The sequence below is a fragment of the Eptatretus burgeri genome, chromosome 12, assembly GCF_056783735.1.
Source record: "Eptatretus burgeri isolate ZD-2024b chromosome 12, Ebu_testis_v1, whole genome shotgun sequence".
NCBI lineage: Eukaryota > Metazoa > Chordata > Myxini > Myxiniformes > Myxinidae > Eptatretus > Eptatretus burgeri.
Window position 1 is genome coordinate 91,215,825 of NC_140972.1, and position 21,835 is coordinate 91,237,659.

Below are 21,835 nucleotides of genomic sequence, written 5' to 3' on the forward strand. Positions count from 1 at the left end.
TTCTTCTGGTGAAGACAAAACCATTATGACGCGGCTCTTGGATACATTTGTCCTTGTTGTAGAAGGAATCCTCTGGAACAATTCCAGATAGTACGTGATTTCAAATCGTGGTATAGCTTTGAAGTTACAGGCTATGATGTATGCGATGGGGCAGGTACAATGGCCACAAAAAATGGGCAGGTGTAACATAAATTTGAATATCTTTGTCCAGAATCAACCAATTTTAAATATCGAGATACCAACAGATTCATATTACAATTGTCCATTTGAATATGTAGATGATTGATTCACTCGCTGCATTCACTCGCTGACTTGAAGTCAGGAGGTCAACAAATGTCCTGTATTCTAACTATTTCACTTGTACTGCTCTTTTGTCGAAGGGATCCTCCTGCTCTTCAATGGTATTCTGATTCTGATGTACCATGCTCTGATACAAAGCGTCGGTGCTGCCGAAGCAGTTTCTTCGCAAGGGTCATGCTGTGTGGTTTGCCTTTCCTCTGCCAGCACTAGTTCGATCAAGAATTTGTAATTTGTTCAGGGTGCTGGTGATAGCTCACCGACTCTGCTCAAAGGACACGATGGGATCTTTAACGTCCACCAACTAATGGCGGCAGATTGGACTCGCAGTTTAACGTCTACCGGAGGAACGGCACACGCATTGACGAATCGCCTTGCCTGTGAAACACCAGGATGATAGTTTGTAGCTGGTTTGAGATTTGTTCCTAAGCTTGACAAAATGGAGGTGAGTTTGCATACCTATAGTTTAACATGCCAACCCAATTGGGGAATAATGGTGTCGAAAGTGTGTGGACAATCGTCAAGATGCGACTCTGAATAATTAGTTGAGCCGCAGAGATTAGCTCGAAGCAGTGGCACCCAAGGACGTTTCTTACTCGACATGATGGTCAAGCATGATACATCCACGTACTTCATCCTCAACATATCCCCTTAAGAGGCTCATCCAATGTGAGACTGAATGAACACGCCTTGCCAGAAGCTGCTGATTTTCATGAATATCTCCAGTAGCTCATTTTTTAAAAATGTGGTTTTCAGAACATTAAGCCTGGAATTTTTAAGCCGATCTTATTTTAAGACAGCTTCAGTGCACTGACGTTCCATTTATTAGAATATACGGCTACAAAATGCTCCGCGGTAACTGAAAAGAAAAACACTCTCTGCATGAAAATATACATGGTATCTCTCTAAACTATACGACAGGCTTTTTCAAAATCCACGCCACAGCAAGTTTATAAAAATGTGAGGCAAAAAACAAAACAAAAAAAGCGATGATAAAAGAACGAGGAATAAAATATGTAGTCAAGTAGCAAGCATTTCATTTACCAAGTGCAAGACATTGGCTGAGATATACACAAAATACATACATCCCTTCAGTAGCACAGCTTCACATGCACAATCATTGCCTTACAGGTCCTTTCCTTGTGTGTGCACAGGAATCGGGTTCAATCAGCAGCTCGTATGTAGAAACCGCGTTCCGTGTAGCGTGGCGCAGACCTGCTCTTCGACAGCATACATGGTAGCCTCACTCGGTACCTGCTATTTTAACAGTATTATGTATTGGCAATCTATGCAACAACAAAATAATTCCTATATTGAGAAATATCCCAAAAATTAAGAATTCAATCCCCTGTGCTTGCTGTTTAAAATGAAATCTTCAAAGCTGCAATATACAGTCGGGCTACTTTCCAGCCAGGTCCATAATAATTGCTGCATCTGTGTGCTGCTCGTTTTGTTCACGTCACAGTCCAGGATTAAACAAAAACTACCTCTCAAGCTCAGCATATCAGCACACTGGACTCTTGGGGTAAGAACACACCAGCATTAAGAATGTATCCCATGGTGGGTAGGAGCGCCCGGTGATGCAAATATTTCGTCGTCGTTTGAAGGACAGCGATAACTTGAAAGAAATGCCGTGTGAATCAAATTATATCGCGCAATCTTTTTTACTCGGAATGTGTTTGGAACATCGCCCGATGCAATTCAGTTGTGGGAATGTTTTGTTGTGGAATGGTTTAAAAAAAAAAAGAAAAGTTTCTGACATGAACAAAGACATGCAAGAGCTATTGCAAGTATGGGGGAAACCAAAAATAAAATAAAACAAATAACCTGCTCAAAGACAGCGTCACGAGTGAAGATCAAATGATCCTGATTACGCAGCAAAGCTGCCACGTCCTTCAGCCTTGCCCTTCCTTCAGAGAGCTTTGCGGCCTCATGGGGTTTTGGTGAATGGATTGCACCGAACAAGTGCTACATCTGTCTTAGCAGAGAATGATCTCGAGGTAGGGGGAAAGAGGGGGAGTGGAGAAGGCTCAAGGTTCTCGAAGCACCAGGGGCACTTGCTATTTTCTCTAAACGTGAGTGGCATCGCCTCCAAGTTGCATCGGACGAGACATTCAGAATATTACGCAAATTTCATGCATGAGGCACCAGACGGCCCTTGAACCCATAGGGGTGACTCGGTGATAACTAAAAAAAGAATCGTTCGCTGGCTTAGGAGTTGAAAAAAAAAATTCCAGCATTAACTTTCAAAAAGATTCTTGAAACGGAATTTAATTGATGAGAAGAAATTATTTTGTTCGAAGAGATTTCTTTGTCACATCCTTTTTCTGGGAGCTTTACGTGGACTTTGGAACTGATAGGGTCTGACGAAAGGTAAGAGACTGGAATTGCTGGAGTGCGTGTGACGACGTTTGCTGTGTGCAGCCAAACGAGAGGAATTTGAAATTTGTAAAAGTGCTACGAGTGATGCAACTTCAGAAAATATAAAACTTTCATAACTGCGGTTCGTATCCATTTCCCTGGTGGGGAATGCAGTTTCATGTTCTTCTTGTACCAGGCAAATTGCGCTTTTGTCGACATCTGTAAACACGATGTATTTTTGAAATTTTTCCCAACACATCCCTCCAAGTTTAATTTGTGCTCACATTGAATTGAAGTCACCATGTTATTCTGCACATAAACATTTCAGTCTGGTGCACTTGACTGGGGCACATGGAAGCTGGGAGCAAGATTTACGGACCTCGCAGGTCTTTCAAGGCTGTCTTGTTGAAAACTGAACATAATGTTTGAGACAGGCAGAGGGTGGTGTGTGGAAACAAAATCAATTCCGTTTGTTTGTACACAAAGGGAAAAAAATAATTAAGACACGAGCTGACCTGAATAATTGTGCTGTTTCCATCCATTTTCAGAGGATGTATTCAATCGATAACAATGATGGCATCAATATTTCAGATGTGTTTGAACATTTCCAATCAGCAGAACAGTGGTTGGATTCTTAGGATAATGATCATGTCACAAAATTTGGAGCCAAACTGCCTGGCATACTTGACCAAAACTGCACCATTGGACCCCAAGCTGCACATTCAAATGTTGTCGACCCCTTTTCTGCAAGCATCGGGGCGCTTCTGCAGTAGATCATGAATTCCACCCGTTGTATATTGAAGTTAATTTTTGATATCGACATCAATCTAATTGTGCCATCTGGGTCAATGTCATTTATCTGCATTCAATCAGAGCAAAGCATTTCAACCAATACAGTTTGAAATGTATGGCACACTTAAACTCCACCTGTACACAAAGCTGAGTGCCTTGATAAGTTAAGTTGAGATGACATCTTTCCAAAACACAACAGTCAAACCCCAAAGTGTGTCGTCTTCAATATGTTCATTTGCTCCTCAGAAGTCGATGGCCCAGTGATTAGCACCCTCAGCCGTATAATCGAGATAATCTGCAGCATAAAAACGTTGTTCCTGCACTTGTTCCACCTGGCCACTTGCTTCTCCTTCGACACGAAAGGAATGTATGGAGATCCGTGCTTCGTGTTGCTGCTCAGGAACAGCAACGGTAATAACCCTTTCACGGTCGTGTCTTTGGTGTGTCCGCTCACCCTGGGTGGGCCAAAAGCGTATAGAGCGCATGAGGGGCAAAGGGGATGCAGGAGACTGGCTGTTAGCTGCTCTGCAAGCATTTTGAGAATCGTGGTTGCAATCCCAGCACCACACCACTGTGGCTTCCTGTGGGCAAATGAAGAGTTAAGGTTCATGGATAATCCATGAATTGTCAATTACAAACAAAAAAATGCATTGTAAACATTAGGAAACTAGAACGGCACTCGGTGGAGTGCATACCTCTGCTCGGCTGAACAGTTTACATTTGTATCCCACTGATAGGCCAGATCTGGATCTGGATCTGAACAAAAATCTAATCAACTTGTTCTTGCCACCAAACTAACTCGTCCACCAAGTTTCGTCATAGCTTGTCAACAACTCTTTGAAATACCATGCTATTTCTCGTTTTTGGCCCGATCCCTCAATGGTGAGGAATCAATTACAAAATTAAAAAAAAAAATCTTATCCGGAACTGGATTCGGATCTTCACCAAAATCGAATCAATTTGTCCTTGTCAGGAAAGTGACAATGGAGACGTGAAGGAGATTTCATTGTGGGGAGTGAGGCTGAGTCGAAAATACAAGTAAGAAGACAAAGATACAACGTCGGCAATTCAGACTCAGGATCATATCAGAAGATAAACTCCAGGTCGACCCTGGCCCACAACAAGGAAATCAACACCTCAAAGTTTTCTTACTTGTATTTTGTACTACTCAGCCTCACTTTCATGACGTTTTCCAAACCAGACAAACAATTCCTATTAGATTATTACATGAGGTCAACATTTTCTTCCTTGATCCTACCAGTTTCTTTCTCGTGGGTACAGTTACTGCATCTTAGGACTCAACAACAATCACAATTCTAAGTTTACAACTGAAGGTAGAGGCCGACTTGGAATTCTCCATAATTCCAAATTTTTGAACAATCGCTTCAATCAGTTCACAAGACCTTTGTGGATGGAAAGACAAGATAAAGCATGGAAAGAGCAAATGGTGCAAGATGGGAAAGGAAGTGGTAGAAGACAGAGACCACTGACCTGTCTGCGATGGCGAAGTGATAGACCCATAGACTCAGCTTCATCACGAGAGATTCCAATAATCTTGAAGGCCTTGGTTTCCATGTTGTGAATCTGACCAAGATGTGAGGCAGGGGAGCCAGCCCAGAGGGGAGAGCGGTACTCCATCAAGGTGCGTATGAAAACCTTGCAGGTGAATAGGAGTTCAGGTATGCAAAATAACGACTTTGTATGACGAAGGATGCCCAGTCAGCAGCTGGCTTTGGAGGCCAACTTTGGAGAAGGATCTAGGGTTGATAACAGATATGTAAGCAGACAGTACAGTGCCAGGTAACTATAGGTGAAGCTAACAGTGTTTTAGGTTGTATTCATTGGGAATAAAGTATAAATCGAAAGACATCTTGTTAACGCTGTATTGGAACTTAGTGAGGCCTCATGTACAACACTACATTCAGATTTGATCACATCTGAGGAATGAAATAGCTACCATAGAGAAGGTACAGAGTAGGGCTAAGAGATTTATTCTATGGCGAGCTCGACAAAGATATGAGGAGTGGTTGAAGGTGACAAGACTTTATATATTAGAGGGGTGATTACGAGGAGATCTGATGGACATGTTTAAGATAATGAAAGGTGTGGACAAGATAGATGCAGTGCAGTTTTTTTTTAATCAGAGTGGACAGTCTTAAGACCAGCGACCATAGCTTGCGGGTAAAGAAGATAAGAGTTAGGACAGTATTAAGACAGGAGTCTTTCATTTGGAGAGTGGTTAATGCATAGAACGGTCTCCGCGGAATGGTAGTGGCAGTGGAGTGAGTGGATAGATTAAAAAGGAATTACATAGGTACCTGGTGGCATTGGAGATTGAGGGGTATGGGGATATTGGCAGGACTTGCAGGTAGCTCATGGGTGATGGATTCTGGGGTTGGTGCAGTGCAGGCATCATGGGTTGAACGGCCTCCCTCCTGCACCAAAGTTCCTTGTGTATGTCTTATACAGCGCCGTGGAAAGCTAATGCCGTACTCAGTTGACTTGGATCCAAATTGCTTTCTTTGAAATGGTTCCCAATGCAATAAAAATGATGGTGCCGTTACAATATCGCTACAACAATAAAAATGGTGCCAATGGAAAGCAAAAACTCGAATAACTTTGACCAAGTCGCTTTCTTAGAAAGCTATGCAGTAGATTAATATAAACGGTACTGTTGGAAAGCTAATATTCGATTTACTTGGATAAAAAAATTTCAAAATTCTAAAAAGTCAAGCGCAAGACTGTCTTCATGGGCTATTTCCCATTTCTGATGTCAATGGTGAGAGTAACAAGAAGCACCACTTAGAGCATGAGTTTTATATAGTGTCGTGGATGTAACTTATGGTTGTCTTCATCGATTGCAGGTATGCCACAGTGAAGGCTTCACTCTTGGTTCATGACCTGCACTGAGTAATGGACCAGTCCTTCCAACACAGGCCCAAAAATAATCACGTTGTACGCAAATCATGGAGGCCCTCGACGAGCCCCGAATGTCCAGCAACATCAGGCACAGGCCACACAACATCGATAACAATGTCACCGCTGACAAATAATCCAAACAAGTCGGCGGGTAATTCATGATTATGATAACGTTCAACATTGAGAAGCTCGCAAAAAATTGCCTCCAGATGTCGACAGGAGATTGGGCATGACGATGCAGCACAGCACCAAGAAGCCTGTGCCACACTTGGACTTAATGTTCATTGTTACCAAGCTTCCAGCAAATCAGTCAGTAAAATGCTAGTGTGCCAGGGCACAGTTTCATCGGTTGGAGCGTCAACATTACCGACAGTGGTCAAATACACCTGTAGTCTGATGGACAAGCGATGTGCTCACTGCAACACTCTGATATGGATGGGTGAATGGGTTTGTGGAACAATCAGCTGACCACGATTCAGTAAGAATTCCAACTGTGCCTGGTCCAGTCGCAATTGTGTACAATTTACATTTGCATGTTGGTGTTCTTAATAAAAGAAAAATATGTGTGCTCGTATATTCTCCCTTATTCTTCCTATAATTCATGGACCAGTGTGTGTGTGTGTGTGTGTGTGTGTGTGTGTGTGTGTGTGTGTGTGTGTGTGTGTGTGTGTGTGTGTGTGTGTGTGTGTGTGTGTGTGTGTGTGTGTGTGTGTGTGTCGCGCTATTCCTCCTCCAGTTCTGGGCCGATTACATCCAGACTTGCTTCAAAGGATCAGCATGACCTCAATTAGTGAATAGAGGTGTTTTTTTATTTTTAATCTTTGCCAGTGATATTGGGGGGAGAAGGAGAGTAAGGGGGAAGCAAAACGGTAAATGTGTATCGTGTAGCACCGCTAGAGGTTGGAGAGGGCATTACAAGTCTCCACCATTTGCAGTACAGTATTCCTATCCCCACGTTTTCCAGTGTAGAGAGGTGTTTTTAATTATAAGCAGTTGGTATGTTTTTGAATGATGCACATAACGCAGGTAATTTTTTCTTGTTTTTTTTTCGGGAGCAATTGAGGCAGCTGTCAGTTGCCTATACACCGCCAAAATAAAGGCATGTGTCAGAAGAACGTTTTGCATGTTTTTAACAAGATCAGCCGCGTGGTGGCTACTCTGCTCATAATTAATAAGTGTTTGACAAAGAAAGAACCGAGACAGACATGCAATATGTTTGTAAACTTCTCTTTTGATAAAACCATCAGTGAAGCGATGGGAAGGTGCCGCAAATTGATTGTGAAAATGGATAAACTGAAAAACAGAACACCTGTCACAACCACATCTCCGCAGTGCGATTTCCAAGAAGACCAAGAATGGAGTCGATAATTGGACTCGGTTTGCTTTGACAAGTTATTCAATATAAAACTTTCCAGAAGATGGCCAGCCAGGGGAGCTTTTTCTGATGGGCCATTTCCAACCACTCCAGCAACCTTTACAAGGACAAGGCTCATATTAGTGATAAAGAGTCCACTTTAGATGCATTTCATCTGAAAAATGCAATTGAAATGTTCAAGGTAATGTGTTTGTTTCAACAAAACTTTTGGGTAATGGGGTCATTGTTTAGAGGTACAGGCATTTTTCTTTGTTGGGGCATTTTCTCGATAAAAAGGCTCAAATCAAACGCTTACCAACAGCACAATTCAAGTAGACTGATGTCAAATGTTTATGGGAAGACAAAGGGTGAAAAACTATCAAATCTATTCTATTGAAGGTAGACCCTTACATGGCAGAGAATATTAATTGGTTTTGAGAAGTTGGCTTGATCGAAGAATTTAGTTACAATTGTTTACGATGTTGGGTGTTTGGTTTTCCATGCCATACCATAGAGATGTACGAACAAGTAGTAAACATTAACTGCAAACCTTTACCTGTTCTCGCTTTGTGTTTATTCACCTGGATTCAACATGCCTTTTCATTCATTGTTAACCTTTGTTGTAATGCCAGAGTAGCATACAGTTTAACGATTTTTTATCTGGTAAGCCGGTGTTAAGTAAATCTCGGATGACGCTCTCCAAAACCCTTCGCAAACAGATGTCTGCTTACTGTTTCGCATGAAAAGGTGGTCATACCAAATATTGCATTGTCAGGCAAAAATTTTGTGAAATACAATTCATTTTTGTTTCTTTAATTAATGAAACAAGATCAATATAACAACTTTTATTTATCAAAATATGCCAATGCGACAATAACAATGTTTATTTTCAAGGTGGCCGTTAGACTTTTGCACATTGCTGCATATGTGTGTGCAATGCATACTAGTCAAAGAGCTACGGCACTTTTAATTATGCGTCTGAGGCCAAAAGGTTTGAGGATGATTTCTGAATCAGAATTTTGTGCTGATAACGAAAACCGATTTCTTTATTGCTGCAGCTGCAGATTTATTTTTGGTAAAAAAAAAAAGCCATTTTGTGCTTTTTTCACCCCAAAATGTCAAAAAAATAGTTGTTGGGCTTTTTCCCGAAAGGTTGTGTTGGACTTTTGCTCAAAAGGTTGTTGGACTTTTGCCCGAAAGGTTATGTTGGACTTCGCAAAGAGAGTAGACTTTGTATGTGATACATACAAAAGCCGATCAATCAAAATATTGAACAGGACATGAGATGATCAGCGTTTACCGATATTGACTTCATAATCTCTGGTCCTGACCAAAATCGTCCAAACAATTTCAACGCTGCGCTAAACTCAGGAATTCAAGACAGCCTTCTTACACTTCCTTGTTAAGGAATAGCAGAGATCACCATACCTCGAGCAGATCCAAGGGTACGCATTGATTTTGAGACTGGATGACAAGGCATATACCGTTATCAGGTAAATGAAGATGGTATTGCGATGGAAGAGGTACCCAGCCTAGCCTGCAACGATGAAGAGGCTGACACTCTGCTCATATGGCATGTAAAGCACATGCGTGAAATTTGCCAAGATGGAAATATCATGATCGGATCTTCAGACACAGAAGTTCTCGTCATTCTTCTCACACATGCGCACAACCTTCCTGCTCATCTGTGGCTTGATGCTGGCGTTAGCAGAAACAATTCCAGCTAAGCCGGTACATAGATGAATCTAAACTTGCTGAAAATATGGGATCAGAGTTGTGTGGCGCCGTTCCAGGATTGCACGCCTTCACAGGATGTGACTACACAGCCATTTTTGCCCAAGACACAAAGGTAAAGCTCACTCATCGGCGTTTTTGGCAAAAGACCACACATTCAGGAAAACCTTTGCCAAACTGTTACAGTCTCCACCCATATCCCCAAGTTTGTTCACAGATGTGGAGGCCTTTGTCTGTACCCTGTATGAGAAACCGAAGCATACGTCACCAGACACATCCTCTTTCAACAGCATTTCACAGCAAAGCACCAAACAAAGCCTATGGAGAAAATCAAAAGATCAGATCCCAGCACTCTGTTCGTTCTCTCCGAGAAAGTGAAGCGAACAAATCTGATTGCTTCCATTTGGAAGAGAGCAACAACATCCGATCCCCATGTCTGGGAGCCAAAGGAGAACGGATGGATACTGGATGGATGGCCAATACAAAGACGAACACATGAGTGCTGATGAAGATGATGAGATGGCTGAATACTCTTATTCCTCTGATGAGCAGACAGTGGAATTGACTGAGAAGTGAGATTCTCCAGTGTAATTGACAAGGACGTCGACGATGACATACGTGATTCCGAATGTGATGAAACTGATGAATACTCTGATGAGACAGCCACTGGTCTGGACTGAGAGGTGGCATTTTTATGCCTCTGCTGATAAAGTTGCCGGAGGCATTACGTTTTCGGGTTGTCTGACCGTCCGTACGTCCGTCCATACGTAAAACGTCCATGCTAATTTTCTCTATTTTCTCTGCAACCGCTTTTCTGAAAGGCACAAGATTTTCACCATCGGTGCGACTACTCTTCCAGAATGTTATCACAATTATGATGTCATAGGTCACGTGGTGTTGCAGCCATGTTGAAAAAAAAAAGGAAAAACTTTTGACCTCTGTATCTCCAAAACTGCTCCAAGGAAAAAATTGAAACTTGGCACATGTGAAGTACTCCCCAAGGGAAACAAGTGTGATTTTTTTGATGATGTTATATGTGGCTTCGTTATGACATCATAATTTTAGGGTCATCGAGGGCCTTATAACGAAGGGAAAAAATTGATGACGTCAGTCACGTGGTTCGGCAGCCATATTGTTTTTAACATACAAACCTTCAAAAATCTTGGCTGAAATGGTTGAACAGATTGAGGTGAAAGTTTACAGGCATGATCACCTATCCATGAGGAACAAAAAGTTCTCAAACTATGACGTCATAGGTCACATGATTTGGTAACCATATTGGATTTACCCTCAAATCTATTTACCCTCTCATGTCCCCCTTGCTGTGTGTGCATTGTGTGTTGGCTCTCATACGAGCCTCGACAATGTATACAAATGTTTTTTTTTATCTTTAAAAACATCTCCAGAACAGCTTGACAGATCTTGGGAAAACTTCACCCTCATGTTCCCCAAGCAATGGGGATATCAGGCTGTTCACTAATATAATTAATAGGTCACATGGTTTGGCAGCCATATTGGTTTGAACGAAAATCTTAAAAAAAATTCTCTTGAACCACTTCATCTATTGATGTGAAATTTCACAACTATGATATAGTCTTGATGGGGAATATATGTTTTAAATTTCAACCTGATCGGACACATCGTCTGGCAGCCAGAATTATTTTCTATTTTGAATCTGGGTTCAGGGATTTAAATCAAACCTGGTACAAGTATGCATAATGATGTTGCCAGATATGCCTCCGCCCACATGATTACATCACGACGTCGAAGAGCGCCCTTGTCGTTGTTAATGAAATGTAGTTATTAAAACAGAATCGTGTCGTAAACTAGAACTTGTTTTGACATAATTACATACAACACAAGTTAGTTTCATAACACAGTACAATTAATTTATATGCGCCTAGTTTTCATAAGCAGTTGAAAGACTTAACGACATTGTTACAGATTCTGATAAAATAGGAGTAGGGGAAACATTGTTTCATTTTTATCCATAACGATGTTCCCATCAATTTAAATGAACAAATTAGGGTCTTTGTCAACTTTCTACAACTATAAAACACAATTTACGATGATAATAAGACATCTGTTACATGATTCATGTACAAATTGGAGCAGCCACTTTCTCAATTTTCAGACCACATAATCTCCAATAACCTGATTGTCCTATTCCATATATGTCTTCTTACTATGTTTAGTGATAATTTTAGATGACTGAATTAAAAAAAAACTATTTTTTGATGCTTTTGGGTGAAAAAAAAACAGAACAAACTACCGTTTTTCATCAAAAAGTCAGCAGCTGCAGCAATTAAGAAATCGGTTTGCATAACCAGCACAAAATTGGGATTCAGAAATCATCCTCAAACATGATTAAAAGTGCCATAGCTGTTGGTCTATATGTTGATGTTTATATACGTGGAATTGCTCTTGGTCGATATGTTGATGTTTGTATGTGGAGTTTGAGGATCGGATATCGTCCGGACTAAATAAGTGTCGAAATCGAGAGTGAAATATGATAATTTAAAGAAATAACGAGTCTTACATCTTTCTAAGCTGATATACCTATTTACTTTAAGCAAGCAAGGACATGGTCCCCCCTTCTCCATATATACAAAAGAAAATGTGAAATTTCCGATAAAGGATCCTATATAGTGTGCAGCCACAGCCTGGTGAGCTGCTCCTTGTTAACCAGTTAATTGGAGTGATTGCTTGAGTGCTTACACACTTGGCGTGTACCCAACAGAGGATAGCGGTGCTGCGCTATGTCATTCTGAGCGAATCTTTCACTCACTGTGGACACTTTTGCTGTGACACGTCATCCAGAGCGAGTGGTTCACGATCCGTCATGAGGAGTGAGCGGTTCGCGCTCCGTCACCCTGAGCGAGTGGTTTGCACTCCATCATCCAGAGCGAGCGGTTCGTGCTCCGTCACCCTGAGCGAGCGGTTTGCACTCCGTCATCCAGAGTGAGCGGTTCGCGCTCCGTCATCCAGAGTGAGCGGTTCGCGCTCCATTATCCAGAGTGAGCGGTTCGCGCTCCGTCATCCAGAGTGAGCGGTTCGCACTCGTCATCCAGAGTGAGCGGTTTGCGGTCCGTCATCCAGTGCGAGGGGTTCGCGCTCCGTCATCCAGAGCAAGTGGTTCACACTCCGTCACCCTGAGCGAGCAGTTCGTGCTCCATCATCCAGAGTGAGCAGTTCAAAGAATCACTATAAAAATTAAATAATTATCATATCCAGATCCCGATTCAGATCTTTCAAGGAAGGGAATTTTGCACAGGAGGCCATTTGTCCCATCATGCCTGCACCACACCAATTCCTGATTTAATAAATCCATCAATAACCCTTCCCTTCATGTGCAGCCTTTTGGCTGCTACACTGGGACTCATTTCACCAACCTCAGAAGGATGACAGCCTGAGTCAACCTCCTGGTGTTAATTCAGTAGTCAACGAGGCTTGAACTCAGGACCCTCGGATCCCAAGCCACCAAACTAACCGCGAAGCCAACACTAGTGTCATTAGTTTGTCGTGTCGCAACCCATTTTCAACAAAATCGAATCAGTTCATCATCACACACCAAACCTGTCCAGATGTTGTTTCATCTGAATCTGTCCAAAACTTTTTGAGATATCCTGCTATGTCTTAGTTTCGCCCTATCTATCAATGGTGAAGAATCACTTAAAAAATGATCGGATCCAGATCTGGATCCTCACCAAAATCTAATCAGTTCGTCCTTGTCACACACCCAACCTTCCCACCAAATATCATCCAGATCCGTCCACAACATTTTTGAGATGTCTTGCACACAGCCAGACAGACAAACAGACAAACAGAGATGGGTGAAAACATAACCTCCTTCACCTTCGGTGGCAGAGGCAATAAATGATGTTTTGTTTGACAAGCTGAAAAATAAATGCGAATAATGATACATACTTTAAAGAACATTAATTAGTTTTAAGAAGCTGGACAGTAAAGAAATAACAAGGAATCAGACTTTACCGTGGTGGCTCCAGGCGTTGGAGAGCGGATGGCCCAGGCTGGACGGGCCCAGCGCCTGGGCCTCAAGCCCATCGTCGATAAACTCTTCTGGCCCGGTGATTCCTTCATTGGGAATGATCGCCGCTGTGGTGGCCACGTCCACGGGGCTGCAAACTTCGCCTTCCTTGTCCTCGTGCATCTGGGCATACAAGCTGGCCCCTGGGCATCGCCGGCTGTGCCAGTGCAGTACACGAATCACCACACCGATTGTCACATGACACCACCTTCATGTTTAATTTCAACAATCACAATGACCATGTTACACCAAATCCCCCCAATAAACACCTTCATCCCCAAACTCCATGCCTGTTATATTTGCATGGCTCTGTCTCAGCTGAGGTAGCTCTCAAGCAAACCACTAAATAACAAACATACACCCTATTACCCACATGAAAGGAGAGTTCGACAAATGAAAATGGAACAATTCAGAAAACCAACCAATTGAGGGTGCTCTCAAGTGGTGCTCAAGGAATATAAAAATGGATTGTGCAGCTGTGTGAAAAAGTCACTCTTTAATTCAGCTCTACTGATTGCCCCAAGCCCGACGATGCAAAATATACAGAGGTTGCCACCTCTTAAATTGTCAGACTAAAAAAAACAAAGAAGAAATGGAACCTGAAAAGCAAGATTTTCGTTCCTTGAGTTTAAAAAACATGAATGAAGGGTAAATAACTCCTTTAAGGAGTACAATAAAGTAGGCCAATTAATGAATGTCTTCAGGGCATGAAGAGGAGGATGGTGTGCCAAAGTGTTGCTGAATATGACAGCACTGTGAAGAAGGGACTTTACCTCCATCATTTAAGTACAATGCCAGATGTTATAAATCAGAGTCCCTCTGCAACAATTTGGTGCTAGTGTGAGAAAGTGCGATCAACAATTGCTTTGCTAAGTGTCTCAACGTGCTAAATGGCACTAACTATTCAAAAACTGCAGCATTCACTATCTGGAGTCACTTTTTTCTTCGGTCAAGAACAACAACAAAAGCAAAACGATTGGCTGGAACAGAATCTATGGCCACCACATTAACCTGTTTACCTCATCTTCGCTTTGGCCACATTTCATCATAATCACAGTGTTGACTCAAAGAGGTGTTGGAAGATGTCTTAGAGAATGTTAATAGATTCAGTAATTAAAACAACATATTGTGCACAACTTGAAGGTGACCAAGGCAGCGGTTCAGGAATAAGGCAATTATCAAGTGAACCTCAAAGATGCTCAATATTATTGATATCTGAAGATTGCTATCAATTAAGACCAAGGCTATCAATTAAGACCATGGCTTAACTGGCTATATCAGTTAAGAGACTCAGTGGAAGTAGGAAAATTATGTCAAACTATGAAGTGACCCCTGTCAGCTGGGACAGTCGTAACCACACAAAAAGGTTGAGTGATGCATTGTGGATTCTTCATATTTAGTTTTTCTATCTGTGTGATAAGGATGAATTATGAATCACATTACATTCTTTCAATTATATCCCAACGTTTCTTATAACACCACTGCAGCCATACATTGAAATTCACATCGAAGATGAGTACTTTATACAAGTCTCCGACTGTTACATATTTAATTGTTTAATTTTGTTTATATCATATGGGTAGAGTGGAGGAGGGTACCAAATTACCACAGGGTACCAAATTAGGCCCCCTCTTTTCTGGCTCAAATTAATGATGCTATGACTCAGCTCGATGACGATGCTCATATCCCAGCCTTTAAGTATGTCGATGACATGACACCGATTGAGAATTCAAGGGACAGGCAACCTAAGATGACACTACAATCTGCTTTGAATGTTGTTACTGCTGATTCCCATAAACATTCCCATGCTGAAAACCCATAATACTCAATGGGAAATAAAAAATAACATGAAGTTGAACACTGATAAGTGTGCCCTTATCGAAGTTTGTTTCATGAAAGAACCTCCACCAAGGTCTCTACTTACTATCCAAAGTACTGTTCTGCAGAAGGTTGATCACGTGAAAATACTAGGTATTATTATCTCATATGATTTGAAGTGGAACCTTCACATTCACAATGTTGTCATCAGGGCAAATCGAAAGTTGTTTATGTTGAAGATACTCAAAAAGTTTAACTTAGCCGTAGAAGATTTAATTATCATTTATAAAGAATATGTTAGATCACTTTTAGAGAAAGCTGTTCCAGTTTGGAATGCTGGCCTCAATCCGCCAAAGTAACAAATTGGAACACGTTCAGAAAAGGGCTCTCCGAACCATTCTCGGACAATTACATAGTGATTATGACCAGGTCCTTCAGTCTTGTGATATTCCAATCTTGAAACAAGGCAGGTTTGAAAAATGTCTGAGATTCGCATGCCTATTGCAAACATCGAACAAATTTAGACATTGGCTTTCAGACCTCAGGTGGGATAGGACACAATACTCTCTCAGAAATTCAACTCAACTTTCACAAATTATGTGTAAAACCCAAAGGAAAAAAGCAGTGCCGTACCTTACTTTGTTAAAATTCTGAATGAATAATCTATATTGCACTCCTCTGTTTACTTCATTTTCTTTTATTATTATTAAATACATCAAAAGCAACTCCTGACTATTATGGTGAGCATCGCCGCGGATTATGACTCACATGGTAAAACCGCATAATCCGCAAAGAACAACCGTCCGTCTGTAAATATATACATGGTGGCCTGAAAGTCACTTTACCCGTTCCCAGTGAAGCATTGTTCTTGAACTCTTTTAATATACAGGTTTTCTTGGACAGTACTTACAATAATTAATTTGTCATTGTATCTGTATGTGCTCTATCATTCTTCTGAGTCAGTGTTTCCGCATACCATAGCGGGCGAGGAGGCGAGGGCAGAGGGGAAGGGACGGAGGGAAGTGCGAGAAATTTATCAGTGTTAAAGTAACTTTCGGGCTACCCTGTATATATATATATATATATATATATATATATATATATATATATATATATATATATATATATATATATATATATATATATATATATATATATATATATATATATATATATACTGGCTTTGGATCCTAGGGTCTGAGTTCAAAACCCATTTTCCACTGAATTAACACCAGGGGGTTGACTCAGCCTGTCATCATTCTGGGGTCGACAAAATGAGTACCAGTGTACTGGTCCTGGTGTATGCCCCGGTTAGAATAGGTGTACCATATTCCTGTGTGTCGTAAGAGGCGACCAGGGTTGGCGTCAGGAAGGGCATCCGGCCATAAAACATTGCCTCAAGAAGCAAACCATGATGGCATGGTGCCCGAAAAAAGCGCAGCAGGGAAAAATGGCTGTAAAAAGGCTGTTTTCCATTAAAAAAACAAAAATATATCTGGAGAAATATATATGTGTGTGTGTATATATATATATATATATATATATATATATATATATATATATATATATATATATATATATATATATATATATATATATGTATATATAAATAGGATAAAACAAACATCACAAATATATGTGGAAAAATTATGGGCCCAGACCAGGAATTGGACCCAGGTGTCTGGCAGACCATACCAGTGCTTTGCCATCTGAGCTATCTGGGCAACCCACTGGCTGAGCAATGCAACTTGTCCACAAATAAAAATGCCAATCTCTTTCCCCCACTGCTTCCGGGGCACTCAATGCCAACCATGGGAGCAGTGATGTCCTGCTCACGAGAGGGTTTGCCCGTGGATGAACAATTCCATGTCCGCTATAAATCACCACAGGGGGTGGAGTAATATAACGAGAAATGTCATTTCTCATCCCCAAACTTTCTTTGGAAAAAAAAAAAAATATATATATATATATATATATATATATATATATATATATATATATATATATATATATATATATATATATAAATACATACATACATATACACACACACACACGCGCACACACACACACACACACACACACACACACACACACACACACACACACACACACACACACACACACGTATATACATACATACACATAAATATACACATATGCATATATATACACATATGCATATATATATATATATATATATATATATATATATATATATATATATATATATATATATATATATATATATATATATATATATATATATATATATATAGTAACAGGAGCTCATTTCTTCATTTATAAATTATAACATCGATGCAATGATTACATATTTAAAAATCCAAATGCTATTTATTCATCTTTCTATAATCGATGCGAGAGGAGATTGTAAGCTGCTGCGAACAACACCGATGGCCGTCATGAACAGTACAAAGGTAAACCTGACGTGTCTTCAGTCTCTCTTAGATGCGTGTTACAATTGCCGACAGTATTCAGTACAGTAACATGCTGTAGAGGTTTGTAGCTGAGGAGCAATAGCCTCTACCATATAGCCTAGGTGTCGAGGTTTGTGTAAGTACGATGTTCGAAAACGAAAAAAAAAAAAATGATGTTCGCACAACGACGACGTCACTTAACGACACGTTTCTCAGAATGTAACCCCGTCGTTAAGTGGCGCATGACTGTATAACCTTTTTTAAAATGAGATTTCCACCTATATATTCTTACGATATCACCAACTTTGAACTTAGGTTTTCTGACATTAATGTCTTTTTCACATTTTAATTTTGTAAATGTTTCTGATGGTTTCATATTCGTTGACGTGTGAATCGTGTCATTATACTTATCCACAATATCCTGAATAAAAGATGAACATTGTTGTGAACCGAGTTCTGTGAATTTTTATATAGTCTCTTTTTTAAGGTACGATTAAAATGTTCAACAACAACGGCCTTCCCTTCATTAAATGTACTGTACAATGTCACACTGTGATTTTTTAGAAAATTCATAAATGTCTTGTTATAAAACTCTCTACCCTCATCAGTCCACAATTTTTTAGGTTTTCTCTTACTCTTATTAAATATCATTGAAAGGCTAACACAAGAGCATTACCTGTTTTGATTTTTAAAGGGACAACCCATGCGTATCTACTCCTCAAATCAATAATGGTTAAAGCATACTTGTACCCCTTATCATTATTGAATTCAATCAAATCAGCGGACCAGATATTATCAACTTCCTTGGAATAAACCTTCCTTCTACGAAACTTTGTGAATATTGGTTGATGTAATTCATCAGCTAATTGCTCTTCAATCTTAATGACATCATTAGAGTTTATAAGTTTTTTGAATTTCCAAGTCCAAGTTTCAATTTAGCACTGATCATCTTCTTCACGATGAACCGATCAACTTTTTCTCTCAAGGTTGGATTTTGTATCAGAGACAAATTATACAACATTTCTCTATCGGTTTCATGCTTTTCTTCCAAAGTTGTGGTATTCCCATAATCAATATCGTGTCTCATGCACACTTCATCAACTCTATTGATGGGCTCACTCCATGATTTAGGATTGTCTGCCTCATCTTATCTTTTATCCAAGTTTGTGCCTGAACCACAGAAAGAATACCCTGGTAGATGTAATTCCCCTGTTATTCCAGTAGTTGTAAATTTACTTCCTGATAAAAACTTTTGAATATCTCCTCCGAGTTTGTGTTTGGAGATAAATTGATTTTTTTTTGAACCACACACCGAACATATACCTTTTTGTATAACCCTGTTATTTTTATATAACATAATTTTTGTGATATAATTTTTATATAACATAAGTAATTTATATTAGATTAAAAATAGTCATAAAAAAATTATTTTTGTTGAGTTGAAAGAACACATATAGACATAATCGACCACAACACTTGGAATTTAATTCTTGGACTTGAAATGTTTGATAAACACCATTCTGAAAGAATTTTATGACTTCAACAGGTGGTGGAAGACCAAAACTATCAAAATCATATTTGTTTTGACGATTAAAAATACAAACCCAATGAGAACCGTTCCCATTATTATCTTCTAAGTTCATAATAATATTCTTTGTATGTTTAGGCACGTTTGTTAATTCATCTCTCATAAAAAATAACCACATTATGAATTTTTAATTTCTGACAATATTTGACAAGTTGTAAATTTGATGTTGTATTCTTTCCAAATTCTTTAAACTACTCATCAATGCTCATTTATTTATTAGAAAGATATAATCCATTACCTCTTTAGTTAATTTTACACCTGCTTGTGCGATAGAAGAAAGCATATCTCCAACGAACAATCTCGCTTTATCAGGCAGACATTCAAGTTTTTCAGCAAAATCTACAATTACACCACTTCCACTAATTTGTTTCTCTAACTCTTTGTTATGTCTTTCCAATTATTTTGAGCCCGGAGTTGAGCCTTCCTTTTGTTGGCAGTTTTCACCGCTGTTGAAATACCACCCGTCAATGCTCCAACCGCACTTAAACCAGAAAATAAAGGAATTAGAAATGGGAGAAATCCTCCACTCGTCTCTCTTATTGAATATTTTTTCAACATTGGTTTTGTCATTTTAATTTTAAGTGAGCCAGTATCGTTCAAGATTTTAATCTGTTCTCTTGTGAGCAAAACATCAATTCTTACTGCTCCTTTTCTCTGAATTGTATTAACGTTAATCGTACAAGGCTTTTGATTTTGAACACAAGATGATAGTTTATGAAGATTGATTTGATTAAGATATACCCCAGTTGGTACTTTGCCACTCATTTATTTAACAAAAAATTATGTGAGACTAATCATAACACCATTATCTGTATTAATCTGCAATTCTGTTTCTTCCACAAGCAAGCAATATGAATCAACTTCTTCACTCTCTCCTCTTTCAACGTATTGGGAAGTATCCACTCGATTAGACTTTATAGTTTCCTTTTGAGCGCTCAGGTCAAACGCATAGATTGTATACAAACATTTAAATGCTATCATATCCAAAATAAGTTCTTTATTTCCATCACTTTCACACACCTTTTGGAAAGACTTGTATGCTTCAGCATAATCATTTTTTTCTCAATTAATTTCCAATCTATCTTGTGGATAAAATGTTCCATCTAGAGAAACACGAAGTTGTTTCACCTTAGCATTATCACTCAATGCATTATTCTCATCAGTAGCAGTATCGCCATCTGGTTTTTTAAAAATTGATCCACAGATATCGTGGCTTTCCTTCCAGAACACCCAAATTCCACGTGTAAGTGGTTTGGTTTAGTATAACGTGTTGACATCTTCTTTTGAGGTATGATACACTGAGTGGTTTCTTTGAGTTAAGTCTTCTGTTCAACATCTCTTCTGTTTTAAGATTAGGAGTATATTCACAAATATACCAACTCATTTCATCAATTACAAATTTATTCTGATCACCAAAAGCACTAGCAACTCCAAAAAGTAATCTATTTTCATTATCATTCCTTTGTAGTTGAAATCTAATTTTAAGACCATACAGAACTTTATCATGATCACAAAATCCAAATATACCTTTAAGAGGAACTGCCACAGTAAAACTATGAACTGCTTTTGTATCATCAGTATACGTTCCTTTCCTTTGAGTATATCCAGGGTCTGTGGTTGTTCCCGTTGACATATCAGGAATAAAAACTTAGACAGCCCCCTTTCCGATTCTATCACTGAATGTATATAGTGCAAATTTCATCATTTCAGATACAGCAGAGACATAATCAACCGCTTCAACTTCTTGTGTTCCAATGTACAAACGAATACCATCAAACATTTTCCAGAAGAAATCATTTACGAGTGTAGCGTTTGTGTTATTCCGAGCCTTAGTGAATTTAAATTTACACAACAAGAAACTTTCGGATAAATTCAAATAGGTTTGTTGATTCTTTATTTCAAAACTTTTTGTACCATTTGCGTTCAAGTCTGTTCCAGTTATTGCATTTACCTTGAAGTAATCTTTTTTAGTGGAGTTTGAGATGATAATAGTTTCATGCAAATCATAGATACTATCAATTGCTTCCATACTTGTATTTATTTCGGAAAAAAGATGTTAAAACTTTTGAAACCCTGACCCAAGTATTTGAATTATTTTATGTCGTTCTTGGGGAGACAACAGAGTTTTAACTTTTTTAATTAGATTTGCAACATCTTGGAAAGAAGCTTCTAGATTGATAAATAAACCAAGTTTTAAGAGAGAAGAGGTTTTTTCAGAGAACTTTTCTGCTATTCATATGGAAAAGTAAAGTATTGTAATGGATAAACCAATTTATATTGGAACAGCAGTTCTTGATTTATCAAAGATATTGATGTATGATTATTTGTATAATGGCTTAAAGAAAGAGTATGGTGAAAATGTTTCATTGTTGTATATGGACACTGATAGTTTTATCCGAGATATAAAAACTGATGATGTTTAGAAAGATATGAATATTGATATTAAAAATATTGGAGTATATGATACAAGTAATTTTAGTAATAAG

At 39.2% G+C, this 21,835-nt stretch overlaps 1 protein-coding gene across 4 annotated transcripts in view; it reads right to left on the reverse strand.

The window, feature by feature from the left end:
- Positions 1–1,103: 1,103 nt before the first annotated feature.
- The window catches only part of LOC147016127 (VPS10 domain-containing receptor SorCS3-like), a 999,683-nt gene continuing 978,951 nt past the window's right edge, over positions 1,104–21,835 (reverse strand). For 2 of the 4 annotated variants that reach the window (XM_085848866.1, XM_085848865.1), the window contains 2 exons: positions 13,451–13,662; positions 1,104–4,031 (listed from right to left, as the gene is read on the reverse strand). In XM_085848866.1, the coding sequence (XP_085704992.1) occupies positions 3,693–4,031; positions 13,451–13,662 (551 nt within the window). In that variant the 3' untranslated portion in view covers positions 1,104–3,692. The remainder of the gene's footprint in view (positions 4,032–13,450; positions 13,663–21,835) is intronic. The other 2 variants (XM_085848867.1, XR_015050022.1) reach the window with 2 other exon arrangements.